The sequence below is a fragment of the Sus scrofa genome, chromosome 3 (genome assembly GCF_000003025.6).
Source record: "Sus scrofa isolate TJ Tabasco breed Duroc chromosome 3, Sscrofa11.1, whole genome shotgun sequence".
Lineage (NCBI taxonomy): Eukaryota > Metazoa > Chordata > Mammalia > Artiodactyla > Suidae > Sus > Sus scrofa.
In genome coordinates this window covers 8,338,897-8,362,454 of record NC_010445.4, presented here as the reverse complement: position 1 = coordinate 8,362,454, position 23,558 = coordinate 8,338,897, and the positions used below count along the sequence as shown (strand labels likewise).

At 45.5% G+C, this 23,558-nt stretch overlaps 2 protein-coding genes across 8 annotated transcripts in view; one reads left to right on the top strand and one right to left on the bottom strand.

Annotated features, from left to right (window-relative positions):
• On the bottom strand, window positions 657–5,853 carry MEPCE (methylphosphate capping enzyme). Its single transcript, XM_003124352.6, has 4 exons — window positions 3,123–5,853; window positions 1,659–1,877; window positions 1,359–1,485; window positions 657–1,243 (listed from the first exon to the last, which is right to left on the bottom strand). Exons 1-4 carry the CDS (start codon window positions 4,794–4,796, stop codon window positions 1,191–1,193), a joined length of 2,073 nt encoding a protein of 690 aa, XP_003124400.1. The 5' UTR covers window positions 4,797–5,853; the 3' UTR covers window positions 657–1,190.
• Window positions 6,260–23,558, top strand: part of ZCWPW1 (zinc finger CW-type and PWWP domain containing 1) — a 37,513-nt gene continuing 20,214 nt past the window's right edge. For 3 of the 7 annotated variants that reach the window (XM_005661906.3, XM_013995437.2, XM_013995431.2), the window contains exons 1-8: window positions 6,260–6,724; window positions 9,019–9,119; window positions 11,976–12,030; window positions 13,276–13,526; window positions 14,063–14,141; window positions 15,174–15,288; window positions 15,794–15,951; window positions 16,165–16,284. In XM_005661906.3, coding sequence (XP_005661963.1) covers window positions 12,003–12,030; window positions 13,276–13,526; window positions 14,063–14,141; window positions 15,174–15,288; window positions 15,794–15,951; window positions 16,165–16,284 — 751 coding nt within the window. In that variant the 5' untranslated portion in view covers window positions 6,260–6,724; window positions 9,019–9,119; window positions 11,976–12,002. Of the gene's footprint in view, window positions 6,731–9,018; window positions 9,120–11,975; window positions 12,031–13,275; window positions 13,527–13,576; window positions 13,813–14,062; window positions 14,142–15,173; window positions 15,289–15,793; window positions 15,952–16,164; window positions 16,285–23,558 lie in introns of those variants that run through there. The other 4 variants (XM_013995432.2, XM_005661898.3, XM_013995438.2 and 1 more) reach the window with 4 other exon arrangements.

The following is a 23,558-nucleotide window of genomic DNA, read 5'->3' as shown; positions in this document are numbered from 1 at the left end:
CACAATGGGAGCTCCTCATTTGTTCCTTTGAACCACTTATTTCTGATCACTTTAATATGTGGGTCTCAGCCCACATCACACTTTGGGGAAGGCTTCCCTCAAAACCCAGCTCAAAGAGTCTGCAAGGTAGCTGCTAGCACCCTTGGTGAAATTATCTCCTTGCTTTCACCTTAAAGGACTCACTCATCTTGTTTACATTAACCCAAGAGTGCTTAATATTTGTTGAATGAATGTTCACAGCTCCAGGAACACTGCTGAGCTGCCCAAGAATTTGATGTTAATTAAATCACCCATTAGTCTGGTTTCACAGCACACCAAAAAATGTGGGTAGGAAGGTGCTACAGTCCAAAGAGTGCCTTTTCTAGTTATACTTCGGCTTCCAAAGTTAGCTTTGTGCCCAAAGCTCCCACAAAAAATTTTGCCAGTGGGTTTTTTGGGGAGGGTAGAGGGACATTTCTGTTTCACATCAGAATTCACGTTATACCCGCTTTTCCTGATCTAGGATTCTGTATACTTGTGTGTAGGTCTCAGTAGCATTCAATAATCTTCCCACCACTGAAAAGAACTCGTCCTTTTCCTTAAGACTATAGTTTGGGCAGAGAGGAAGCACCCCCCCCGTCCCCGTCCCTGCCACTAGAATGCCCCATACACAGGTGTGGGGGCCACTGCCCTAAACATCAAGTTTATTGTGCTGTTCTCACAATCCAAACCCAAACCCCTCTCCCAGTGGGGGACAGCAGAGGGAAGGATTTTCACAGTACCTGTATGCCTCCCCGCCACCTTCCCCCTCTTAACCCTTAGTCCATCTATCCGTGGTCCACTGAAACGCAGCTAGGGACAAGGGCTGAGGAGAAATGGGAATCTCTCCTTGGGAGGACAGGAAGAAGAGGCTAGAGAACTTGGTAACTCTACCTCCCATGCCCTAGGAGAACAGAGGTCAGCAAACAGTCCATGCCATCCAGCCCAGTGGGCCGGGGGAGAGGAAGATGGTAACTCCAGCACAGCTGGGCTTAGGTGCCAGAGGTGTAGGGGAGAGGCTGGGGCAGCAACATAAGAAAAGCGTTCTTTGCAGATCCAAGAAAGGAAAGTATTTTTGGAGCCAGAAAGGAAAGACCTTGGGATACTTCCTCTTCCCCCAGGTCCTCAGGAGCAGTGGGCAGCTTCTTCATACTCTCTGTTCAGGAGGCCACTTAGTGGCTGGGGGAAGAGGCCTTGTGGAACAGGTACACAGGACGCTGGAAGCCTGAGGAAGAGTGTGCCATCAGGAGGGGTTGGCAGGACCTTAAGACTCTCCACAGGGTCTACCCTGCACCAGGACAGGCCTCCCTTCCACCCCCAACAAAATAAGCCAGCCTTACCTTTGGAGGTGTTGTGAGGTGTGGCCACAAGCTCATAGCTGGAGAAGCCCACCTCTGGGGATGTCAGGTAGGAACTGAACTGCTCTGGCTTCAGCTGAATTCGATAGTAGTTCTTGTAGATTGTTTCCTAGAGAGAAGGGCAAGGGACCGCTTCAGCTTGGTGCCTTCTCTGTTGATGGAGAGTGATGCCCACCCAGGGGGCCTTTTCACTTCAGAAAGTCCGCTTTCTGCTTCCTTGAGACCTTTCTTGCCTCAACTAAAGGAAGGACAGCTACAATTTCCACAGAAACCCCAACTCACCGTGAGAGTCTTTCTCTTGCCGTAGGTTGACCAAGGTTGGGGCTCCAGGACCAGGATGCCCCCAGGGCGGAGGTGCAGATAGATCCGGCGAAACATGCGCTTCAGCCCCTCGTCTCCCCAGTTGAGATGCACCCACTTGGTGAGGCTGAGGCAGAGCACCACATCATACTCAGGTTTTTGGGCCTCCACCAGCTCATCTCGATCCAGCACATAGTTACCCTGAGGGTGAAGAGTTAGGGGTGAGGTCAAGAGACGCATTCAAGAACCACTGCCGCCCCCACAGTCCACTCTGCAGCCTCACTATAGTCCTGGCCACAACCTCCTCTGACATGCCTCAAAATAACTCCCAAACGGTGCCCTCTGGTTTTTTTGGGCCCACAGCACATGGAAGTTCCAGGGCGAAGGACCAAACCTGAGCCACAGCAGTGACAATGTTGAATCTTTAGCCACCAGGGAACTCTAAATGGTGCCCTCTTTTGAGTCTCATTTTCTTGCTTTCTATTGGTAACAAGCCAATCAAACATAAAAAGGGAGCCTGGATAATTTTAAGTTGAGCAAATTATCCATGAGATCGACAAAGTTGGGGTCAAATTGCAAAGAAAGAATGCTTGGGTTCTCCTAGGACCCTGTCCAGTACTTATTCCCACTCCACAATCACTGAGCTCAGTGACCCAACATTATGCAAAGGGCTCTAACTCAGGTTTGAAAGGGAGACCTGTGGGCTCATTTCCTGTAGTTGGGGCTGACAAAGTTTCAGGCCTATTCTTCCCTTTCTCTCAGGGAAATGAAGAGCTTCATCCCAAGAAAAGTTTTCTAGATGATAAGCTTATTACCACCGTCTGCCAAGTCCATTCTTCCAGTTGTAACCCAACACACTCTATTCCTGTGGAAGGCCTACCTGGAGCATTTTATGGGAAGCCACGTGAAGTCAGGGGACAGACACTGAGGGCACAGTCATCTTTCCTACAGAGGACTTTCTGACTCTCCCCCACCCCATCATCTAGGGTCAGTGTGGAGAGGATTTAAGGCCACGGGACACTCTTCAACCAACTCTGCATCTAACTGTAAACGAGGTCCTTATGGAAGGGCAGAAACTATGAGTATTAGCCACTTCCTCAATCCTCCCCCCATTCCATGCACCTTCAGGAGGTTGGAGGACAGGTTTTCATTTGGACCAGATGAGCAGCAGCCCCCAAGGGAAGGTGGACAGGAGTCTGTGCCTATCCTGGGGCTTGTAGTCATGAGAAAGGACTCCAAGTAGAGCCCCTACCTTCCCCACCTTGCTAGGTTATAGGAGGGGAAAGACACCCAGTGGAATCAGTCGCCGATTCAGACCCTTCTTTTGAGGATGTGGGCTCTTCATGTGCACAGAAGCCCTCTGGGTCGTAACCTTCCCCTGCCATGTTCCTGTTTAATCTCATCTTCATTCCCAGGCCCCTATCCCAAGCCTGCAGATCTTCTTACCGTGACGAAGACAACATTGTTGGGGAAGACGGACGTGTCTGCTCCATCCAAGGGCACTTGGGGTGCAGCGATGGGACCCCGGCTGGCGGTCAGGGAAGCTGGGAAGCAGCTCCTCTTTTGGACGGTTGAGGTCCCTTCCTCACCCTCTGTTCCTGGGTCCCCCTCAGAAGTCTGGGGTGGCTGACGCAGCTCTTCAGACAAGTAGTGTCGGATGTTTTGGCGGGCCGAGTGGATGAGATGGGGATCAATGTCCAGGCCCACCATGCGGGATGGGCCCCACTTACAGGCAATGCTCAGAGTCAGATGGCCCACGTTGCAGCCCAGATCTAGGACGTCACGACCCCGAAACCACTCAGGCTTCATAACCCGAAGGCGCCCATCCTCACAGGAAGGATTGCGGTACCCATAGTACTTGCAATAATTCCCATACTGGAACTTGCACTGCTGCTTTTTGAAGCCTGCTGCAGGTAGTGGGTGGGGGTGTTGGCGGCCTCCCCCACTCCCTCTGCCCTTTTCCTTGGGACCCTGGCCTCCACCCCTAGCCCCTGCCTCTGACTTGCTGGAAGTCCTGCGACGTTTGCGATGTCGTGAGGAGGAAGACGGGGGTGCAGAGGTAACTGAGGCAGCTGAAGGGGCTGAAAGGGAGCCTGAGGGACCCTGTAGGGCAGATGGAAGGGGAGACACGACCTCATCCCTGCAGTTGATGGCTGTGTTGAGTTCATAGGGTTGGGGGACGTCCCGGTTCTGGCCCCTTTGCCGCTGCTGCTGTGTGGTGCCCTCCCCTTGGAGTGAGGGAGTGAGGGGGGCTGTGGGCAGCACGGAGTGGCTATCATTCCCTCCAGTTGCCTGCTGCTGCTGCTGCTGCTGGTGGTGCTGTCCCCGATGTCTATGCCGCTTCCGACCAGTCTTGAGTGGTGAAGCAAGGACTACTTGGGCCTCATCAGTGCAAGTATTGAGACTGAGAGGGTCAGTAATATCTTTGGGGATGAGTATCTCCACTGGATCTCGTCCCTTGGCCGGAAGTGGGGATGACTTAGGGGTCTCCGCATTGAGTGCACGGCTCACTTCCTCATCCAGGAGACTATTCAGGTTCAGCGGATCAAAGATATTGCCCCCCAGGAGGAAGTTGGAAGGTAAGACAGAGTCACAGTCCGAATTAACCCGCCTGCGCCTCTTGAAGGCCGGATGTTTGAAGCCTCCACCACCTCCCCCTACATTACAGCTATTTCTCCTCTTGCCCCCACCTCCCCCAGGGGGCCGGTGGGGCTGATAGCCATTACGTGGTCGAGGAGGAGCAAGGGGGCCCAGTTCTGTTCCGCCCCCTCCCCGGCGCTCCTCCCCCACGTCCGGGGGAGCGGCTAGCCCCTGGGGATCCGACAAGCAGGCCTCTCCGGTCGACTGGGCCTGGGGGCCGCCCCCTCGCTGCTGCTGCGACTGGCCGCCCCGAGGGGTGGAGGTAGCCCCGGGGCTCTCCTTGCCTGCCCCAGAAGCTGGGGACCCCGCCGAGTGTGCGCGCGGGCCCGGCCCACGCTGCGTCCCGCCGCGGAGCTCCCCGGAGGCGACCTCTCGGTGTGGTTGCACCGTGGGGCCGCCCCCTCCGCCCGACTCATCTTTGAGCGGCGGTGGCGGGGCCGGCACCAGAAACGGCTCCTTCTCCGCCGCCATCTCGATCATTTCCTCCCCTTATTCCGTCCCAGTCGAGGGCAACCAGGGGGACCAGGGGGCTTAACCCCCCCTTCCTAAGACCGCGCTCCCTTCCCCCCTTTCCTGAGTGCGCGCGCAGTTCCGCTTCTCGCCTAGTCTCGTCCCCAAGCGCCTCCCCCGAAGCGCGCCCCACTCGCCCGCGAGACCAAAACAAGATGCCCGCGAGACCCGAACTCGAGGAACCAACCGCGCGTGCGCCGACTCCTTTCTCCTCTACCACTACCGCTTCGCCGCGAGCGCGCACTGCTGGAGCGCGTTCCTCTGGCCCCGGAATCACGCATGCGCACTCAGCCACCACCCTGGTTGCGCGCGCATCAGAGTACGAACCAACTTAACGGCTCCGGGAGTTTAAATATAGCCCCCCTAAGCCCCCCCAACCAAAGCCCACCACCCCAAACTGACGCCCTACTTCCCTTCGCAGCTACGTCCGTCCCTAGTGATATCCTTTGTCTCTGCCGCGCGATCCCACCCACCGTAGGCGGGGGACGGGGAGCTGGTGTGAAAAGGTCTCCTTGACACCCGACCCTTGTTCCTGAGGAATGAGTCTCTGCCGTCTCCGCCCGGCTCTAAACCCAGCAACCTCCCTACCCCGCCTCCTTCCTCCCCCTAGCGGGCAGCGCCTGCGCACACCCTTTTGGGCTTGCGCGGGTAGATGCAGCACGTGCTGGAGATGACGCCCCTCCCTCCGTCCTAGAGGCGGGGACTGCTACGTCGCTTCCTCAGGTTTGGTACGCGCAACATGCGTCAGCACGATTCGGAGGGGCGTGGCTAAAGAACGGGGAGGCCCTCGTGAATTATTCATAAAGTGGTGGCCCTCTTGGCCCACCTATTTCTAAAGAGGGGCGAACCTAGAAGTAGGAGAAGGAAAGGAGCGGAGTGTACCCACTGTCTTCCTAACTACTGTTCTCAGTATAATACAATAGGTCATTTTAACTCACCCCCCTGGAAAATATTCTCTGATGAACTGGGGGAAAAAAAGTACTAAGGCGATGTTGTCCAACTTCCTCTTTCCCCGAAACGGCCAGGTCGTTCTCTCGCTCCTCCGCCTTCCCTCAATCGCGATCACCTGGGGACACCACGCCCTCCTCTCCGCCTCCACACCCACCACCCGACGCCTGCTCGCGAGCCCCTCCCCCCGTTAGGGAACGGCGACCCAGACGCCCACCACAGCCACCAATAACAGTATATCTACCACCACCGCCCCCTTTGCACGCAGGCTTTTCCGAGCACCCGCGGCGCGTTTGCGCCGCCTTATATAAAAACGAACGTGGGCAGGGAAGAGATTTCGGTCGGCTTTGGGGGCCCCGGCCTCAGCCAATGGGGAACAAGCTACTCGATGCCCTTTTCAGAGGGGGCCCGTTCTCCGGGCCCACAGCGATTGGGGTTTGGGTCCTGTGGCTGCGAAGAGGGCGAAAGAGGCGGGAGTGGTGTTAAGGGTAGTCTCAAAATATCAAAATAAGGGTTTGAAGGAGACTCAAAGGGAGAATGGGAATCAGGAAGGAAGTCTAGGGCAGAGAAAAAAGTTAGGAAAAGGAAGATGGGCTTCATGAACGATCAGGCACTGCTGCTGCCACCTAAAAAAAAAAAAAAGTGAGGCCAACCAGGATTATGGGACTTGTAGTTTTACAGGGCGTTTGTTTGGAAGATGGCGCTATAACTCAGCTGCGCAAGCGCCGAACTAGCTTCCAGCTGCGCATGCGCAGCAGTCCTGCGAGCACGCCGCTTGTAGGAGGGGTGGGGTGGAGCTTGTGTGTGGCCTCGCGCCTTACCTTGCTTGGTGGCGGGAAAACTGGCTCGAGTTTTGGAGGGGTTTGCAGAGTTGCTGCGGTAGCTCATTCTGCTCCTGGCCTTTAGGTCCTCCTCGCTCCAGAAGATTGCTGGTGCTTTTCCGGTTGCAGGTGAAGGTGCTAGGCGCGGCCAATCCTAGTACCTGTTGCCTGAGGAGAGGTTTTCTCTTTAGGGCGAGGACCAACTCTTAGCCTGAGGAGAAGTTTTCTCTTTAGGACGAGGACCAACTCTTAGCTCTCTCCTCAGAATCTCCAACAGCAAACTCGCACCCAACAAACAAACAAAAGTAACCCAGTAGTATCGGGGCGGGCGACGACGGGCCGGAGAGAATGAGGATCCTGGTGCCTCCGCGGGCTGGGGGAGGGGAGAGGGAGCTGAGGGGAAATTCACGAGGAGTTTCTTGATGGGGAAGAGACAGTCACTGTTTTACCTATTGAGGGGAGTGAAGAACTTTTGCCTGTGGTACCTTTGGTGTTAATTGCCGTCCTTAAGAGGGAATTGGTGAGGGAAGAGAGAAGGGAAATGTAGGTCGCCCAAAATTCTTCCTTCTGGTTTTAAAGGTGGAAGTAGGCCTTTTACTGTTCCAAGCCTTGGCTCTTTGAGAGGGCAGATGGTGAAGCGATGTGGGAGTTCATGGCTGTGTGCCCTTTAAGGGAAAACAACATGAGCTAGTTTAAAGTCAGCAACAGGGGCACGTGTGGAAGCATTTCAGGGAGTTAGATAGAAAGGGTCTGAACCAAGATCAGGGTCCCGAAAAAAAAAGTCTGTTTTGGTGATAAGTGGCCCTGTCCCTGTTGCCTGGCGTTCTGAAGCAATCGGTTTAGTTCACCATTAACTTCCTTATATGATTCTGTAAAGGTTTAGTTCAAGTAGTTTATGGCAGTAAATGCCTTGTTAGGTGTGAGAAGTAAGGGTAGCTGGGATGATTTTTCCTTTCAGTTTTGTTAAAAGTTTGAAATCATTCTGTGCTCATACACCCAAAAAAGAAAAGGCAAGGAGAAAGGGAAACAGGAAGAAAGAAAAAACTACTACTGATGAAAATAAGCAAGGGTCTACATGCCATTAGGAATGTGAATGAAATCAAACTCCAGCTTGAAAGAAATTTTAAATAGAGTCTTTCTTAAATTATTCACTTTTTTTTTTCTTTTTAGGCATGAACCCCCATGGCACATGGAGGTTCCCAGGCTAGGGGTGGAATCAGAGCCGCAGGTGCCTGGCTAAGCCACAGCCACAGTAACATTGTGCAACTTACACCGAACCTCATGGCAATGCCAGATCCTGAACCCACCAAGCAAGGTCAGGGGTTGAACCCATATCCTCATGGATACTGTGTCAGGTTCTTAACTGCTGAGCCACAGTGGGAACTCCCAGTTTTTGTTTTTTTCCAAGGCTCATGGAGTCTGTTAGAGGATAGTTCTAAAGAGTACATTTGCTCTTAGACCATGGATTCCAGGGACAATATAAAGAGGGAATAATTGGATGGTTAAGAGGGGGAAAATTTGTGAACATGTTGTAAATGGGGGATGGAGGAAGGAGGATTAATGCTTTTGAAAATATTGATAAAGCTAAATTATTTAGCTAGATCAGTTCTCAAACATTTTGGTTTCAGGACACTTTTATATCCTTAAAAATTATGGAGGACTCCAAATGTTGGTTTGTATCTGTTTATCTATTAATATTAATATACTAGAAATTAAACTGAGAAAGGTTAAACATTTATTTTAAAATACTAAACCCATTACATGTTAATGTAGATAACATTTTAAGGGAAAATATATCTTCCTAAATGGAAGAAAATTTGGTATGAAGAATGGTGTTTTACATTTCTGCGAATCTCGTTCATGTCTGCTTTAATAGAAAACACCTGGATTTTCATCTGTTTCTGAATTCAGTCTGTATTGGTATCTTGTTTTGGTTGAAGTGTATGAGAAAACCCAGCCTAACACAGATAAGTAATTGGAAAACAGAGGGGACCCCCAGGAGTCTTTGGATCATATTTTGAGAACTGTTGAGCTAGGTGATTTCATTGTAAAATAGATGTGATGATTTTTAGTATTCTAAGTGAAAGAAAACTATTTTTTGGAACACCACATTTACCTTTCCTTGGTTCCCCTTAATATTTCTAGTTATTTTTTTCCCCTCCTTCTTCACCCTTCTTTCTATGTCAGTCAAATAGTTAGGATCTGGTTTTGGAACTCTCTTTTACGTTCACACTTAAAGCTTTATTGCATATATTTTTTTATCTCTCTTTTTCATCTAAGGTAGGAAAAGAGAAACTAAAACCTAAAACCTCAAATGTTATTCCTAGAGCCCCCAGTCATTTAGTAGCTGGTCAGATGAAAGTTGGTGGTATTTTGTATATTTATTAACTGTCTTTAAAACTATTTTTTTCTCTCTGAATTAGATTTCAGTATTTGTTTTTGTGGAAGAAAATATTACATCTGAAACGGAGGAACGGAAGCTTGAGTTGTCAGACAGTGACTTCCTGGCTTCTCTATTGACCAGGTTAGAGATTTTCTTTAAAAGTAATATTCTTCATTACATTCTCACTCTAGGTTAAGGGAAGCCAACATTCATTGCTGCTTGTAGATTTCCTAAATCTTACGAACTCAACAGCAATCCACAATTTTTTCTAGTTATTTGGGGTGCTAGTAACACATTGTGGCCTAGAGAGGTCAGTATATGTTTAGATAATGATTTGAACCTAAATACTGAAAAAATTTTACCTTTTTAAGTTGATCAAATATTCTTTTTATTTTCTTTTAAAAATTTAGAATTAAAAATCATTTTTAAAATGATTTTTTAAATTTGAAAATGGTGATGCATATATAAAACACTAATTACATAATTTGAACATGGTGATGCATATATAAAACACTAGGATCACACAGTGGTGTAAGTACAGTAGAAAGCGCCCTGCCACCTCTAGCCACCCACACCCACTTCCCAGAAACTGCCTGTAAAAAGGGGATATGGCACGTTATGACCTCCGAAGACTTTGCTAGAGCTGTAATGCTTGTTATAATTGTTACAAAAATAAGAGTGCTCTAAGCCTTAAGAAAATTGGGTAAAAGAATCACAAGAGGTTTATTGATAAAATAAAAGGTAGTTCTAACAGCTGAGTAGAAATATATCAATAGTGCAATATGTACGACTGGAAAAATGTATAAATTCTTGGAACATCATAAGTCTTGGAACATCATAACTCATCAGTCTTGGCACTGTGCTGGGTCACACTTGATGTATAAAGCTGTGTAGAGATGCTAACCTCTTCGGCCTTTGATGTGGCTGGAGGCCCCCTACTCCCACCCCTTGGTTTTATATGGCTCTTAGTAGCCTGGTCCTTTTACCCTAGAGCACGCAGAAATATTTTCTGTGTATTTCAGTGCCTACGTTAGTATATGCTTTACACCTGTGCTGTGATATTAAAATGAATGTGAAGTGCTGAACTACTGAACTAGACTATTGGGGTGTAGTGTAGCACAGTTCATAGCACAGATTTATAAATCAGACATGTTCTAATCCTGATTTTGCCGCTTATCAATTACTTAATTTCTCTAAATCCTTCTAAGCCTCATTTTCCCTAAGTATAAAACAATATCAATCTCAGATTTATTGGGAGAATTAAATGAGATGACATATTCAAAGATACAGTCAGTGCTCAGTGTTATTCACTATTATTAGTAACAATTTTGGCAGAAATTATGAAGCATATTGATGTCATGTGTAGAACATCTGTGAGTAGATAGCTACAGATAAACTATGCGTATAGAGTGAGAATGCAAGATTCTTATTTCTAGCTTCTCTGGGACCTCTGCTGGTTACCAAATATTCCTGAACCATGAAGAGAAATTGTTAGCATCCAGCACCTTTGGGAAACTTATTGGACTAGAAGATCTAAGTGAAGTGAAGATATACATTATAATGATGTTAAAAGAGGGTTCTCTATGCATAGGGACCTCTGAATTAGGTTAGAGAATTTCCAGTTTGTGTTTTAGGCTTTAGGAGAACCTTGTGAAAGGAGGTTATCCCTCTGAAGAAAACTCTCACTCTTTGACTCCTAGGACTGACCACATCCTACTGCCACTACTACTAGTACTACTGCTGCTATGACTTTTTTTTTTTTTTTTTTTCTTTTCTAGGGCCACACCCTTGGCATGTGGAGGTTCCCAGGCTAGGGGTCTAATCGGAGCTGTAGCCCCTGGCCTACACCAGAGCCACCTGCTACTACTACTTATACTTCCATCTCTTAAAAATTTGTCTTGTTTTAATAAGAGGCACCAAATAGAGTTGCTTATGCTAAGCTCCATGTCACCAAACTAAAAGAGCCTAATTACAATTATGGCTCTCCCAGCAGTGGAATTTTTTTTTTTTTTTAGGGCCGCTTCTGCGGCACATGGAGGTTCCCAGGCTAGGGGTCGAATGAGTCAGAGCTGTAGCTACCAGCCTACACCACGGCTCACAGCAACGCCAGATCCTTAACCCATGAATCGAGGCCAGGGATGGAACCTGCATCCTCATGGATACTAGTCAGATTTGTTTCCACTGAGCCACGACAGGAACTCCCCAGTAGTGGAATCTTAAAGTCAATCAGGAATTGCCTGATCAGCACTAGTTGGGTAATCTGCTTGATAGGCCCCAGTAATCCCCTAAAAGAAAGTAACCTTGTATAACCAATCTGCTTCTTTTGGCCTAGTATTACTTCTTTGTTCCTGTGCCCTTCTGCCTATATAAAACTCTTTTAATTTTGTAGCGGTCCTTGAGGCTCTTATCTTTCTAGTAGATTGTATGCTGCCTGATTCATAAATCATTGAATAAAGCCAATGAGATCCTCAAAATTTACTCAGTTGAATTTTGTTTTTTAACAGAATTGTGTTTTTTAACCACTATCATTTCCATCTGCTTATAAGTGCCTGCTTCCTGTTGGACATGAGTCTAGGCACTTAAAATACTAAGGATTGTTGCTTATCTTTAAAATAATAACTCTCCCCAGATGGGAACTTCCATTTGCCATGGGCGTGGCAAAAAATTAAAATAGTTAACTCATTATCCTCCAGCATCTAATTGACACTGCTGAGAAGTAGAATTGTATTCCATAAGGCAGAAAATGTAGTTTAGGTTTCCCAGGCAAAGAGTCCCTGAGCCCAAGAAGACAGGGAGAGGAGTTCCCTTATGACACACAGCAGGTTAAAGATCCATTGCTGTGGCTTGGGTTGCTGCTGTGGCATGGGTTCAGTCTCTGGCCTGGGAACTTGTGCATGCCATGGGTGCGCCCCCCCCCCAAAAAAAAGGCGGGAAGGGGAGAAAGTTTAAAATCATGTTCAATCAGAGTCATAGCACTTCAATTCTTTTTTCTAACAGAGACATAAAGTATAGCTTCTGAGCTCAATGATGACAACTTTGCAGAATAAAGAAGGTAAGTCAACAGTCATTTTCCTCTTCTTTCTCAGACCGTTGTCATCTGGACATCCTTCCCACCAAAGGGAAGCTCAGTTTACATACATTTTGTGTCTACTTTGTTGAAGACACTTTGAGTGAAATATGTATGACTTAGAAACAATCTTGTGGAGTTCCCCTTGTGGCTTGTTGGTGGGTTAAGAATCCAACTAGTATCCATGAGGATGCAGGTTTGATCCCTGGCCTTGCTCGATGGTTAAGGATCTGGTAGGTCACAGACGTGGCTAGGATCCCACATGGCTATGGCTGTGACCAGCAGTTGCAGCTGCAATGTGACCCCTAGCCTGGGAACTTCCGTGTGCTGCAGGTGTGGCACTTAAAAAAATAAAAGGAGAAAAAGAGAAACAGTCTTGCTTAAGAAAAGAATGTACTTGTAGGGAGAAAAGAGACATTTAAACATTTATATTATAAATTTGAATTTGAAATGTTACAGGACAGGTACAGAGTATTATGGAAACTGGGAAGAAAGATACATTGTTTATACTTGTGAGGATCAGTATAATTTTCATTGCATCATTTGTAGATTTTGAGTAGGTTTTAAAGCTTTTCTCTATTTTCCTGTAAAATTTTTGTGCAAAGTTGAAACAAATTATTCACATTTGAATAATTCAGTTTCCCGCATACTTACATTTATCACCTTTAAGTTACTCAGTGGTTTCTAAACCTGGAAGTGCATCAGAATCATTTAGATAGCCTTGTAAAATTATAGATTCCTGGACCTCACTTCAAGCTGCGTTATCAGCATCTCCGGGCAGGGGAGTTCCCATTGTGGCTCAGTGGAAACAAATCCAGCTAGTATCCATGAGGATGCAGGTTCGATCCCTAGCTTTGCTCAGTGCGTTAAGGGTCTGGCACTGCCATGAGCTGTACTGTAGGTCACAGACTTGGATCTGGTGTTGATGTTGCTGTGGTGAAGGCTGGCAACTGTAGCTCAATTTGACCCCCATGGCCTGGGAACTTACATATGCCGCAGGTATGGTCCTACAAAACCAAAACTAAACCAAAACAAAACAAGAGAATCTCAGGACAGGGGTGAGAGGATAGGGTACTGGGAGGGCTGGGTAAGGAGAGGCCTAGGACTCTGAATTTGTTAAAAGCTCTCTCCAGATAAATCTGATATGGTCAGTCACTGGGTAATGTTTGACAGTTTCTGTGTTAGATTCCATGTTTCAAAAATTCCATTTGATGATCAAATTTCTTTCAGGATGCGGGAAGGGAGCAAAGAAAACCTTTGCCCCACCTGCACAAAAATTTCGTAGCCTGATGCCCTATAGCCTTAACTCAGCCAAGGAGGAGATCCTGGAGATCAGTCCCCCAGGGGCAGAGGCCCCGCCAAGCCTGCAAAAGGCCGGGTTAGAGAAGAAGGAGAAAGTGACCACAGAGGATGGTCCAGACAGTGGCCAGGAGATAAAAGGAAAGGCTCAAGACAACAAGAAAGCAGAGAAGAAAGAAAAGGTAAAAATCAGGGGCGAGCTCCAGTGGTACAGTTTCTTCTTGTCACCCAGCCTGGACAAACAGAATCCTTTCATTTTGGAAGAGACATTTAAATATTTATAACATAGATTTGAATGTGGTAAATACCACAGGGGAAGTTCATTCTGTAGTTTCAGTTTTTATTCCTTTTAAGGGGTGCTTCTGTTTTCTTTTCAAAGAGGCAAAACATGTTTTTTTTTTTTTTTTTTTGGTCTTGTTTTGTTTTGTAGAACATGCTTTGATGAAAGCTTTTAGCAGAAAATACTGGGTAGGTAGGGGCTGAGATGGGATGGATGTGAGAGTAGAAGTGGACAGAGACCTTATAAACTTTTTCTTTTTCTTTGAATTCTCTGTTCCTAGAAGATCTGGGATAGAATTTATGGAATCCTTAGGTTGACTTCATGTTCTCAGCCTTGTGAACTTACTGCTTCATCTGAAGGAGGCTTCCTTGACTAGTGAGAGAGGAGCACTGAGGAAAGATGAGCAGTTTTTCTCCCCTGCTTTTTCTCTCTCTGCAGGAAAAATCAAGTCTCACCAATGCAGAATTTGAGGAGATTGTCCAGATTGTGCTACAAAAGTCCCTCCAGGAGTGCTTGGGTATGGCTCATAGGGAGAGAAAAAGAGTTTCAGTTAGGCAAAGAAACTGTTATCTGAGGGGTTGAGTAAGCTCATGGCTTCTCTCCTTTCCTCCATCTTTCTAAGTAAGGAAATATTAGATGGGACTTTGAAATATTTTAAAATACTTTATGTATAAACAGGACTATAGCTAAACCACCTTAGACAGGGGGTATAGGTTTTTAGAAAAGTAGATTACATTGACTCCAGAATATATAGTCTCATCTCATTTTTTTTCCCCCTTTTTTGGCCACCTGGCGGCACATGTAGTTCTCGGGCCAGGGGTCAAATCTGAGCCGTAGTTGCAACCTAAGCAGCACCTGCGGCAACACTCAGTCCTTAACTCACTGTGCCAGGCTGGGGATAGAACCTGGGTCCCAGCACTTCCAAGTTGCCGCTGATCCCATTGAGCCACAGCAGGAAGTCCTCATCTCAATTTTTAAAATGTAATTTAAATTTATTTTTATATGTTTATGATCTGTTTAGAAAAGACAAATTGTTTTTCCCTGATTTGAAGAACTTAGTCTTCATACACATGTTCTTTCATACATACACTTGTGTATTTCTGTTTCCAATACTGTTTTAACATGTGCTGAGAAATTTGATTTTTAGAATAAGGAATTCTATAGCATAGCCCCTGAGGCCTTCTCCATAAGGTCATGAAACTAAGCACAGTGGTTTGACCTAAGCTATTCCTAGGTATACTTCTGCTCCTAGAGAAAGTTTGAGAAATAAATGATATAGCACATAATATATAAAGTTTCTGTTATGTACACTAAATAAAATGAACATTACCTAGCTACCCTTGAATAGGCAGCTCAGTCTGGAAAGGCTTGCAGAAGGATACAGATTTGTGGTTTTTCCTGAGAATTAAAAAACTTAAAGTTCTATGGTGTGACAAAAGTCCAAAGGTAAGTTGTCCAAAGGCAACCAAGAGATATTTTAATGAAAGTTTATAGTTTGGAAATAATGTGATTATTTTCTTTAATTGCTTCTCTGCTTATGTTTTGGGAGGGATGGAATCTAGCCTTGATTTTGCAGAGACTTCCTCTGCCCAGCCTACAAGATGTACCCAATTAGACAAGGAACCAGGAATTACTTCTACTACAGATAATGAAAATGCTGATGGGTAAGTTTATCCCAGTGAGTTGAGTTGATCATAGGGTAGACTTAACATTGATAAGTGATTATCCATCTAGCTGTCTATTTATCTAGTCATTTTTAATATCTCTATAGATTTCCCTCACCTTAGGAAGTTGAGTTGGGAAAAACAGGCCAGTAGATGGATAAAATGACCTCAGGAGACCATCGAGAACCTGTGATTCTTCTGTCCTAACTTTTATCTTTGGGTTTTTTCAAAAGAAGTTTACTACAAGTTGCTCCCTTTCACCATTTTTTTTTTTTTGTCTTTTTAGGGCCGCACCCACAGCATATGGAGGTTCCCAGGCTAGGAGTCCAGTCGGAGCTGTAGCTGCCGGCCTGCTCCACAGCCACAGCAATGCTGGATCCTTAACCCACTGAGCAAGGCCGGGGATCGAACCTGAGTCCTCATGGATGCTAGTCGGGTTTGTTAACCGCTGAGCCATGACGGGAACTCCTCCCTTTTACCTTTTAATAAAAAATCTTATTTTCAGAGAGAGGGTAGTGGTACCTCATAATCTAGAGATTTCAGCCTCTCAGGAAGATGGAATAATTCCTGAGATAAAGACATCTAAGCCAGGCCAGCCAGATCCTGCACCCTCTGAGAAGAAATTCAGTAGACTTTCCTTAAGCAAAAGAGAGAAGAAAGCTCGTAAGTATATCAGATATACTTTGACATCTGGCTTAAGTACTTACTCCATGAAATTAGGGAATGGGACAGGGGGCATGCTGAGAATTTTCAGCCCAAGATGTGAAACTATTTAGCTGTGATTCTTCTTCCTTATTTCACTGGCCCGTAGTATCTACAAAGTTTCTCTTCTTTATCTCCCTACCCTACAATTTTTTTTTTTTTTTACATTCCCAGATCTGAAAATGGAGAAAACCCAAAGTGGATATGAGCACAGACAGAAAGACCAACTGAAGAAAGTGGTTCAGGATCATTCTCAGTTCAGGGACCAACAAAAAGGAGAGGGAAGTGGTTTTGGTGAGTTCAGCCATGGTGTGAAAAATCTGCTTGGGCTTGAAAATGGAAGGTGGGAGAGAGAGGTAAGGGTTAGGGTGTTAGAAGAAATTCTGCAAAGATTGTAATTTCTCTCTCACAGTTACTTGTTAGATATATGCTGCTGAGGAAGAGAGAGAACTGTTTCATTCATTCAGTTATTCAGTCATATAATCCATAGTTAACGGGTGACTACCATATACCAGACATTTTAGGAGGTGCTGAATAAATGCAGAGGAAACAAATGTAAGCCTACCACAAGAGAGATAGGTTTGTGAGGAAGGCCAACAAGAAATAGAGTAGACCTGGAATAGTTTCCAAGAAAAAGATATGGCTTGAGCCAGATCTTGAAGTATAATTTAGTCAGGTGAACTAAGATGAAATTGGAGGTCAGAGTGATAATTATTGGCAGAGTCATGGAGGAGGGCTAATGGCTGTAGTTCTTGGGTGTTTTGGGTGTGGGATGTTGTAGGGATGGGACTAGATCATAAGGGACCTTACAAGTCAGGATAAGGAATTTGGATTTTATCTTAAAGGTAAAGAGGAACCATTGACATTAAGCAGGGAAAACCTTTTTTTTTTTTTTTTTTTTTTTTGTCTTTTTAGGGCTGCACTCATGGCATATGGAGATTCCCAGGTTAGGGGTTGAATTGGAGCTGTAGCCACCGGCCTGCGTCACAGCCACAACAATGCCAGATCTGAGCTGCGTCTGCAACCTACACCGAAGCTCATGGCAATGCCAGATTCTTAACCCACTGAGCGAGGCCAGAGACCCAACTTGTGTCCTTATGGTTACTAGTCAGATTCGTTTCTACTGAGCCATGACAGAAACTCCAGAAAACTTGATAAATTTGCATTTTAGAAAGCTTTCCCTGGCACTAGCATGGAAGATGGATTGGCAGGAGCAAGACTGGACCCATAAAAATAAGTACAAAGAAGACAAAAAGAGTAGCAATGAAGAGGAAGAGACAAATTTGAGATCTTTAGGAGGCAGGATCAATATATGATCACCTTTTGTTATGAGAGCCGAGGAAGAGTGAGGCCTCTAAGGTAGTCTTTTTTTTTTTTTTTTTGATGTGTCCATGGCATGTGGAAGATCCCAGGCCAGGGATTGAACTCACACCACAGCATCCATCTGAGCCTCTGCAGTGACAACTTGGGATACTTTAGCAGATGCACCACAAGGGAACTTCAAGGGCAGTCCTATTTTCTGGCATGAGTGACTGAGTGACTGAAGAATCATGATCTGAAGTGGAGACTATAGATGAGAGAGCAAGTGGAAGATGATGAATTGAGCTTTGGATGATTTAGGGGGTCTGTGATAAGATTTAAAGCTCAAGAAGGGGGTCTGGGCTGACAATACAGATTTGGGAGTTACCTGCATCAATAGGAATAGATGAAATTTTCCAGGAAGAGAGTATAGAATGAAAAGAGAAGCACACTGGATAAAAAAACCACAGGGGGACATAACATTTAGGGTTGAACAGTGGAAAGTGGCCCAGGGAGAAAACTAAGAACTAAGAGAAAGCTTAGAAAGGTAGGAGGAAAATTAGGAGAGCGTGGTATCACAGACGCCAGGTGGGGAGAGAAGTCAAGAAAGAGGGAGGGTTTAGCTGTGTCAAATGCTACTACAGGAGTTCTGGCAGCAGTGGTGCAGAAGCTTAAGAATCCAGCATTGTCTCTGTGGCGGTCTGGATTTGATTCCTGGCCCCACATGGTGAAGTAAGGGTCTGGTGTTGCTGCAGCTGTGGAGTGGGTTGAAGTTGTGGCTCAGATTTGGCCCTTGGTCTGGGAACTTCCATATGCAACGTCTTCGGCCAAAAGGAAAAAAAAAATGCTACTACGTAGACATCAAAAAGGATAAAGATTCGAAAATGCTCAATGGATGTCGAAAGTCATTAAGGTTGATTAGGGCAACCATGAGGGTTGGGAAGGGCGAATGGCAAGATTATAGTTGGTTGAAGAATAAATACTTATTTTAGATGTGAAAACTAAGAGGGGAAAAATGGTCAATGCGAGTGGGTATAAAGTTAATGAAAGATTTTTCTGTTTTTAGCTTTCTTTTAAAAGAAAGACACTTGACCTCTATATTATCAACATATTTATATGCTGAGGGAAAAATTGTTTATAGAGTGGGAGAGATTAAAGTGAATAAGAAGAGAATCAGGGAGTTCCCATTGTGGCGCAGTGGTTAACGAATCCAACTAGGAACCATGAGGTTGCGGGTTCGATCCCTGGCCTTGCTCAGTGGGTTAATGATCTGGCGTTGCTGTGAGCTGTGGTGTAGGTTGCAGACGCGGCTCGGATCCCACGTTGCTGTGGCTCTGGTGTAGGCCGGTGGCTACAGCTCCGATTCAACCCTTAGCCTGGGAATCTCCATATGCCGCGGGAGCAGCCCAAGAAATGGCAAAAAGACAAAAAAAAAAAAAAAAAAAAAAGAGAATCAGAATGTTTATTTTTAGTCAGAAAGGACACCTTAGCTTTTTCAGATTGGATGGAGGAAAATAGGATTGATATAGATTTATTTATTCTTTTAACAATAGTTTTTAATGCCTTATATTATGTGCCAGGCATTGTGTTGGGTACTGAAAATAACAGTGGTAAACAAAGTAGATAATCCTTGTCTTCATAGAGTTTACAGTTTTAGTGTGTTAGATAATAAACACAGTGTATGAAATAATCTTGATAATAATAATGGGAAATTTTGGTATGAGAAATAAAATAAGTTATATATTAGTATGTTTAAAATTTTGAATAAGTAGTCTGGGGGAAAACAGGCTTGCACCAAAAAACAAAACAAAACAGAACACAAAGTTTAAAGAACAGTGGAAGAAACAGTCATGTAGTATCTAATATGTAGTGTGTATGTATATGATTTTGATTATAAAATCATAATATGGTTTGTACACACTTGAAAGAAAACTCTAGAAAGACTCTGCAGGTGCCAAACGAGATGATCTAGGGCAGTAAACCACTCTTCATCTTGTATTGATGTGGAAATGTAAAGAGCTGGAGGTATAAGTCTCATCTGGGCAGGCTGGTAGTCTGGATGTTGGTGTTCCATCTCCTATAACTCTCAAAATTATGGTGAGGATTTGATTTTAGGCTGGGAGTTGGATGTTCACACTTTGGCAGGGAGCTGAATTGTGATTGTAGTGAAAAGGAGGAAAGGCTGCCCAGGGTGAGCCTCTTACTATCAGTGACCCTTTCTTCCTGTTTCTCATAGTTGTCAAGGAGAGAGGGGGGGTGCTCATGCAGTAGGAAGTAGAAAGGGAGTATCCAGTGAATAAAATTTGCATTAAGTTCTGTGAAGGGAAGGAAAAGAATGTCATGAGAGGAAATGGTGGAGACCTAATTAAGATCTGGCCATTTGGGAAATGCATTTGTACAGAAATAACATTCAAGCTGAAACCTGGAGAAAGAGTAGAAGTTAGGAGTGAAGCATAGGAGAAAGAGTTTTATTTACTTAGTTAGTTAGTTATTTAGTTAATTATTTTTTTGTCTTTTCGTCTTTTAGGGCTGCACCCGAGGCATATGGAGGTTCCCAGGCTAGGGGTCCAATTGGAGCTACAACCGCCAGCCTACACCACAGCCACAGCCATGCAAAATCCGAGCTGCGTCTGTGACCTACACCACAGCTCACTGCAACGGCAGATCCTTTACCCACTGAGCGAGGCCAGGGATCGAACCCGAAACCTCATGGTTTTTTGTTGAATTCACTTCCAGTGCGCCACGACGGGTACTCCTGGGGGGAAGAGTTTTATGTAAGGTGAAGTTTGGCATATTGCAGGTACTTAAAGAAAGCCAGTGTAAATTGGGATTCAGATAGGAAGGGCAGCAAGGCTGAAAAGTGGCTCTGGATAAGTGTAAGGAGGGAAGCAGTGACTAGATCAAAGACCATGTTACATAGTGAGCATTTTATCTTAAGTGCAATGGGAAGCCACTGGTTGGTTTTAACCAGGGAAGTGACACCATCAAATTGATGTTTTATTTGTTTTATTTTTTATTTTATTTTTTGTCTTTTTGCTATTTCTTTGGGCCGCTCCTGCGGCATATGGAGGTTCCCAGGCTAGGGGTCCAATCTGAGCTGTGGCCACTGGCCTACGCCAGAGCCACAGCAACGCAGGATCCAAGCCGCGTCTGCAACCTACACCACAGGTCACAGCAAGGCGATCCTTAACCCACTGAGCAAGGGCAGGGACCGAACCCGCAACCTCATGGTTTCTAGTCAGATTCGTTAACCACTGCGCCACGACGGGAACTCCAAATTGATGTTTTAAAAGGATCCCCTTGGTGATTAAGTGGAGAATTGAGTATGGGGAGACAAGAGTAGACTAGTTAGGAAGTTAGTGCCAGGATTAGATATTTTTGTGGTATGGATTAGGATGATGAAAGGGAGATAGTGGATGGTTTTAAGATTTTTGGAGGTAAAATTGTCAGAACTTGGTAATGAACTGCATATTGGGAGGTTAAGAGAGCAGAGAGGGTATGCCAGAGACGACTGGATGTGAAAGAAGGTGGGAAAAAGCAGCTCTGTAGGGTAAGATCAAGCATCTGGGTTTGGGCTCATTAGACTTGTGAGACATCCACATAGAGATGTTAGAGAGCAAGCCGACTGCAGGAACGGGGAGCTCAGCACGGCTCCTGATGTGGCTCTGTGATAGTGAACACTGATGTCATAGACACATGTCAAAAGCATTTCAGTTAACTGCTCATTCTTGAAACATTCTAGGGTCTCTGAGCTGAGGTTCCAAAGCCTGATCACGGGTCTTCACTCCCCATGCGGCACTTTCTCCTGAGGCCAGCTCACTCATCCCCTTAGCCTTGAAATCCATTTTCACATGTAACGACACACAGATATACACTAGAGGCCTGGAGATTGGACAGAGAAGAAGGAGAATCCAGTAAAGGAGACTGAGGAGGGAGGTGCCAGAAATATGGGCGGGGAAGCGGGAGAATGAAGAATCACAGAACCCAAGGAAACTAGCATTTCAGGAATGAGCAGTCAACTGAAATGCTTTTGACATGTGTCTATGACATCAGTGCTCATTATCACAGAGCCACGTCAGGAACCTCAAACGCAGTTTTCAAACACACCTTCTAAGTTGTTTGAAAGGAAACTTTAAGGAACTGAATGTCTTTAAAAACTGTCCTTGGAAATTTCATCCTAAACCACAAATACCTAGTTTTATAGCATTAGGATGATTCCCCCCACTTATTTCCTCATGAATATTCATTATTTTCACAACCACCATTTATTTTATTCATCTCTGTTCACTTTTAAGGTCCCTGGCCCTTTCCCCACTCTTTTTTTCTAGTCTTGCCAGGTCACCTCCATAAACATCCAAAACTTTGAGTGGCACTTTTCAGACTAATACATCATTCCCCACCAGTGCTATATTCTCCAAAATAAAGTCATTTAGAAAGTGAACCATAATATGAGATATTTTGAAATGATGCAAATATCCTCAACTGCTGAATGTAATTCACTTGCTTTTCTGAGGGCTGATTTTGGTGAGATGGAGGGCCTCCTGTGTGTTTCAGCATTTAAGGTAGAATTTGATAGTGAATTTAGTAGAGAAACGTATTGATTGATGCTTATTATGAATATAAATGTACTTATGTGCCTGATTGTGTGATTGTTCTCTAGCAACAGGCACTGAATGGGTATAGGCACAGAAAAGGCAGAGTGGGTTCATTCAGAGTTGTGTTTTGCCAGCTAGGAGGGAGGGAGGACAGAGGGGAAGGGAGTTAAAGATATCAGCAAAAGAGTCTAAGGTAATAAATCTGTGTAAATACAGAGTGAAGAGGTTGCTACTAGATTGAGAGGAAGGTAGGATTGGAGATCTAGACAAAGTGAAAGTTGCTGTGGTTGTTTTTGAGCAGGTGAGGTAGAAGGATGGGGCATTTTTATCAGAGAGGGATGTTTGGATAAGTGTGTTTAGGGGAGTGTGAGGTCTCTGCAGATGACTGGGTGGGGCATGCAGGATGAGAGTGGCTTCCTGAGGTGAAGGAAAGGTGTGAGGGTAGGAGGTGGACAGGAGGAGACTGAACCAGATGCCAGATGCCAACATCTTTATGAGGGAGATGAGAGGGCAGTGTAATCCAATAGCATGGACCTCAAGGGAGGAAGGGTTTTTATAGGAGGGAAGGTACTAAATATCAGTAGGGAGCAAGGATGATGCTGGCCCCACTTTCTGGCCTGGGGTATGTGAGAAGGAGCAGACTGTACTTAGAGGGCTGCAGGGGTCAGGTTGGGGCCTTGTCATTAGTGCATCACCAGGTTTCAAAAGGAGGAGAGGTTCAGAGAAGAGGTTGACAATATGTGGACTTTTGTTGCTTTTGTCTGGAATTCCAAAGAATGTAGTGGAAGGGTTTGGGAGGGAGCGAGTAGAGGCTGTGGGGGGCATTGGGTCAACTTAGAAGATGGGGGGATAGAGAAAATTTGGAAGATAACGGATAAAAGGCATGTTTGGCCTTTGAGCAGGGCCTGAAGTAAACAGGCTTAGACCTGTCTTTTGGAGGGGAGTGAACTCAGGTCTCAAGGGCTGCAATTTAGTGATTTGGTGTCAGGTTAATTTGTTGAGATTCAAATAGGAACTCTGGATGTTATGAGCAAAAGAGATGCTGATTAGTCCTTCAAAAGTACTTTTAGTAGTGACATGACAGCAGAGAATGAGGCACTAGCCAGAAGGATGCCAGGCAACCTTTTAAAGAACTGTCAATACAAAGAACACTCCTTTCTGCCTTGAGGGCAGGGGAGATGATAGCATGGTATGAAAGAAAGCTTGAGATGTGAGACCTGGGTTTATATTCAGCTTTGCCACCAATTTAGACTGATCTTCAGCTGTTAGTTATCTTTCTCTCTCTCCCTCTCTCTCTCTCTTTCTCTCTTTTTTTGGCTTTTGCCATTTCTCGAGCCGCTCCCGTGGCATATGGAGGTTCCCGGGCTAGGGGTCTTATCGGAGCTGTAGCCACCGGCCTACACCACAGCCACAGCAACGTGGGATCCGAGCTGCGTCTGCAACCCACACCACGGCTCACGGCAATGCTGGATCCTTAACCCACTGAGCAAGGCCAGGGAACAAACCTGCCACCTCATGGTTCCTAGTCGGATTCGTTAACCATTGTGCCACAACGGGAACTCCTTGTTATCTTCTCTGAGCTTTTAGTTTTCCCATTTATAAGTCAGGGATTGGACTAGTTGATCTCTAAGGCTATGTGATTCCAGCAGGGATGCGGTGGTGGGAAGTATATTG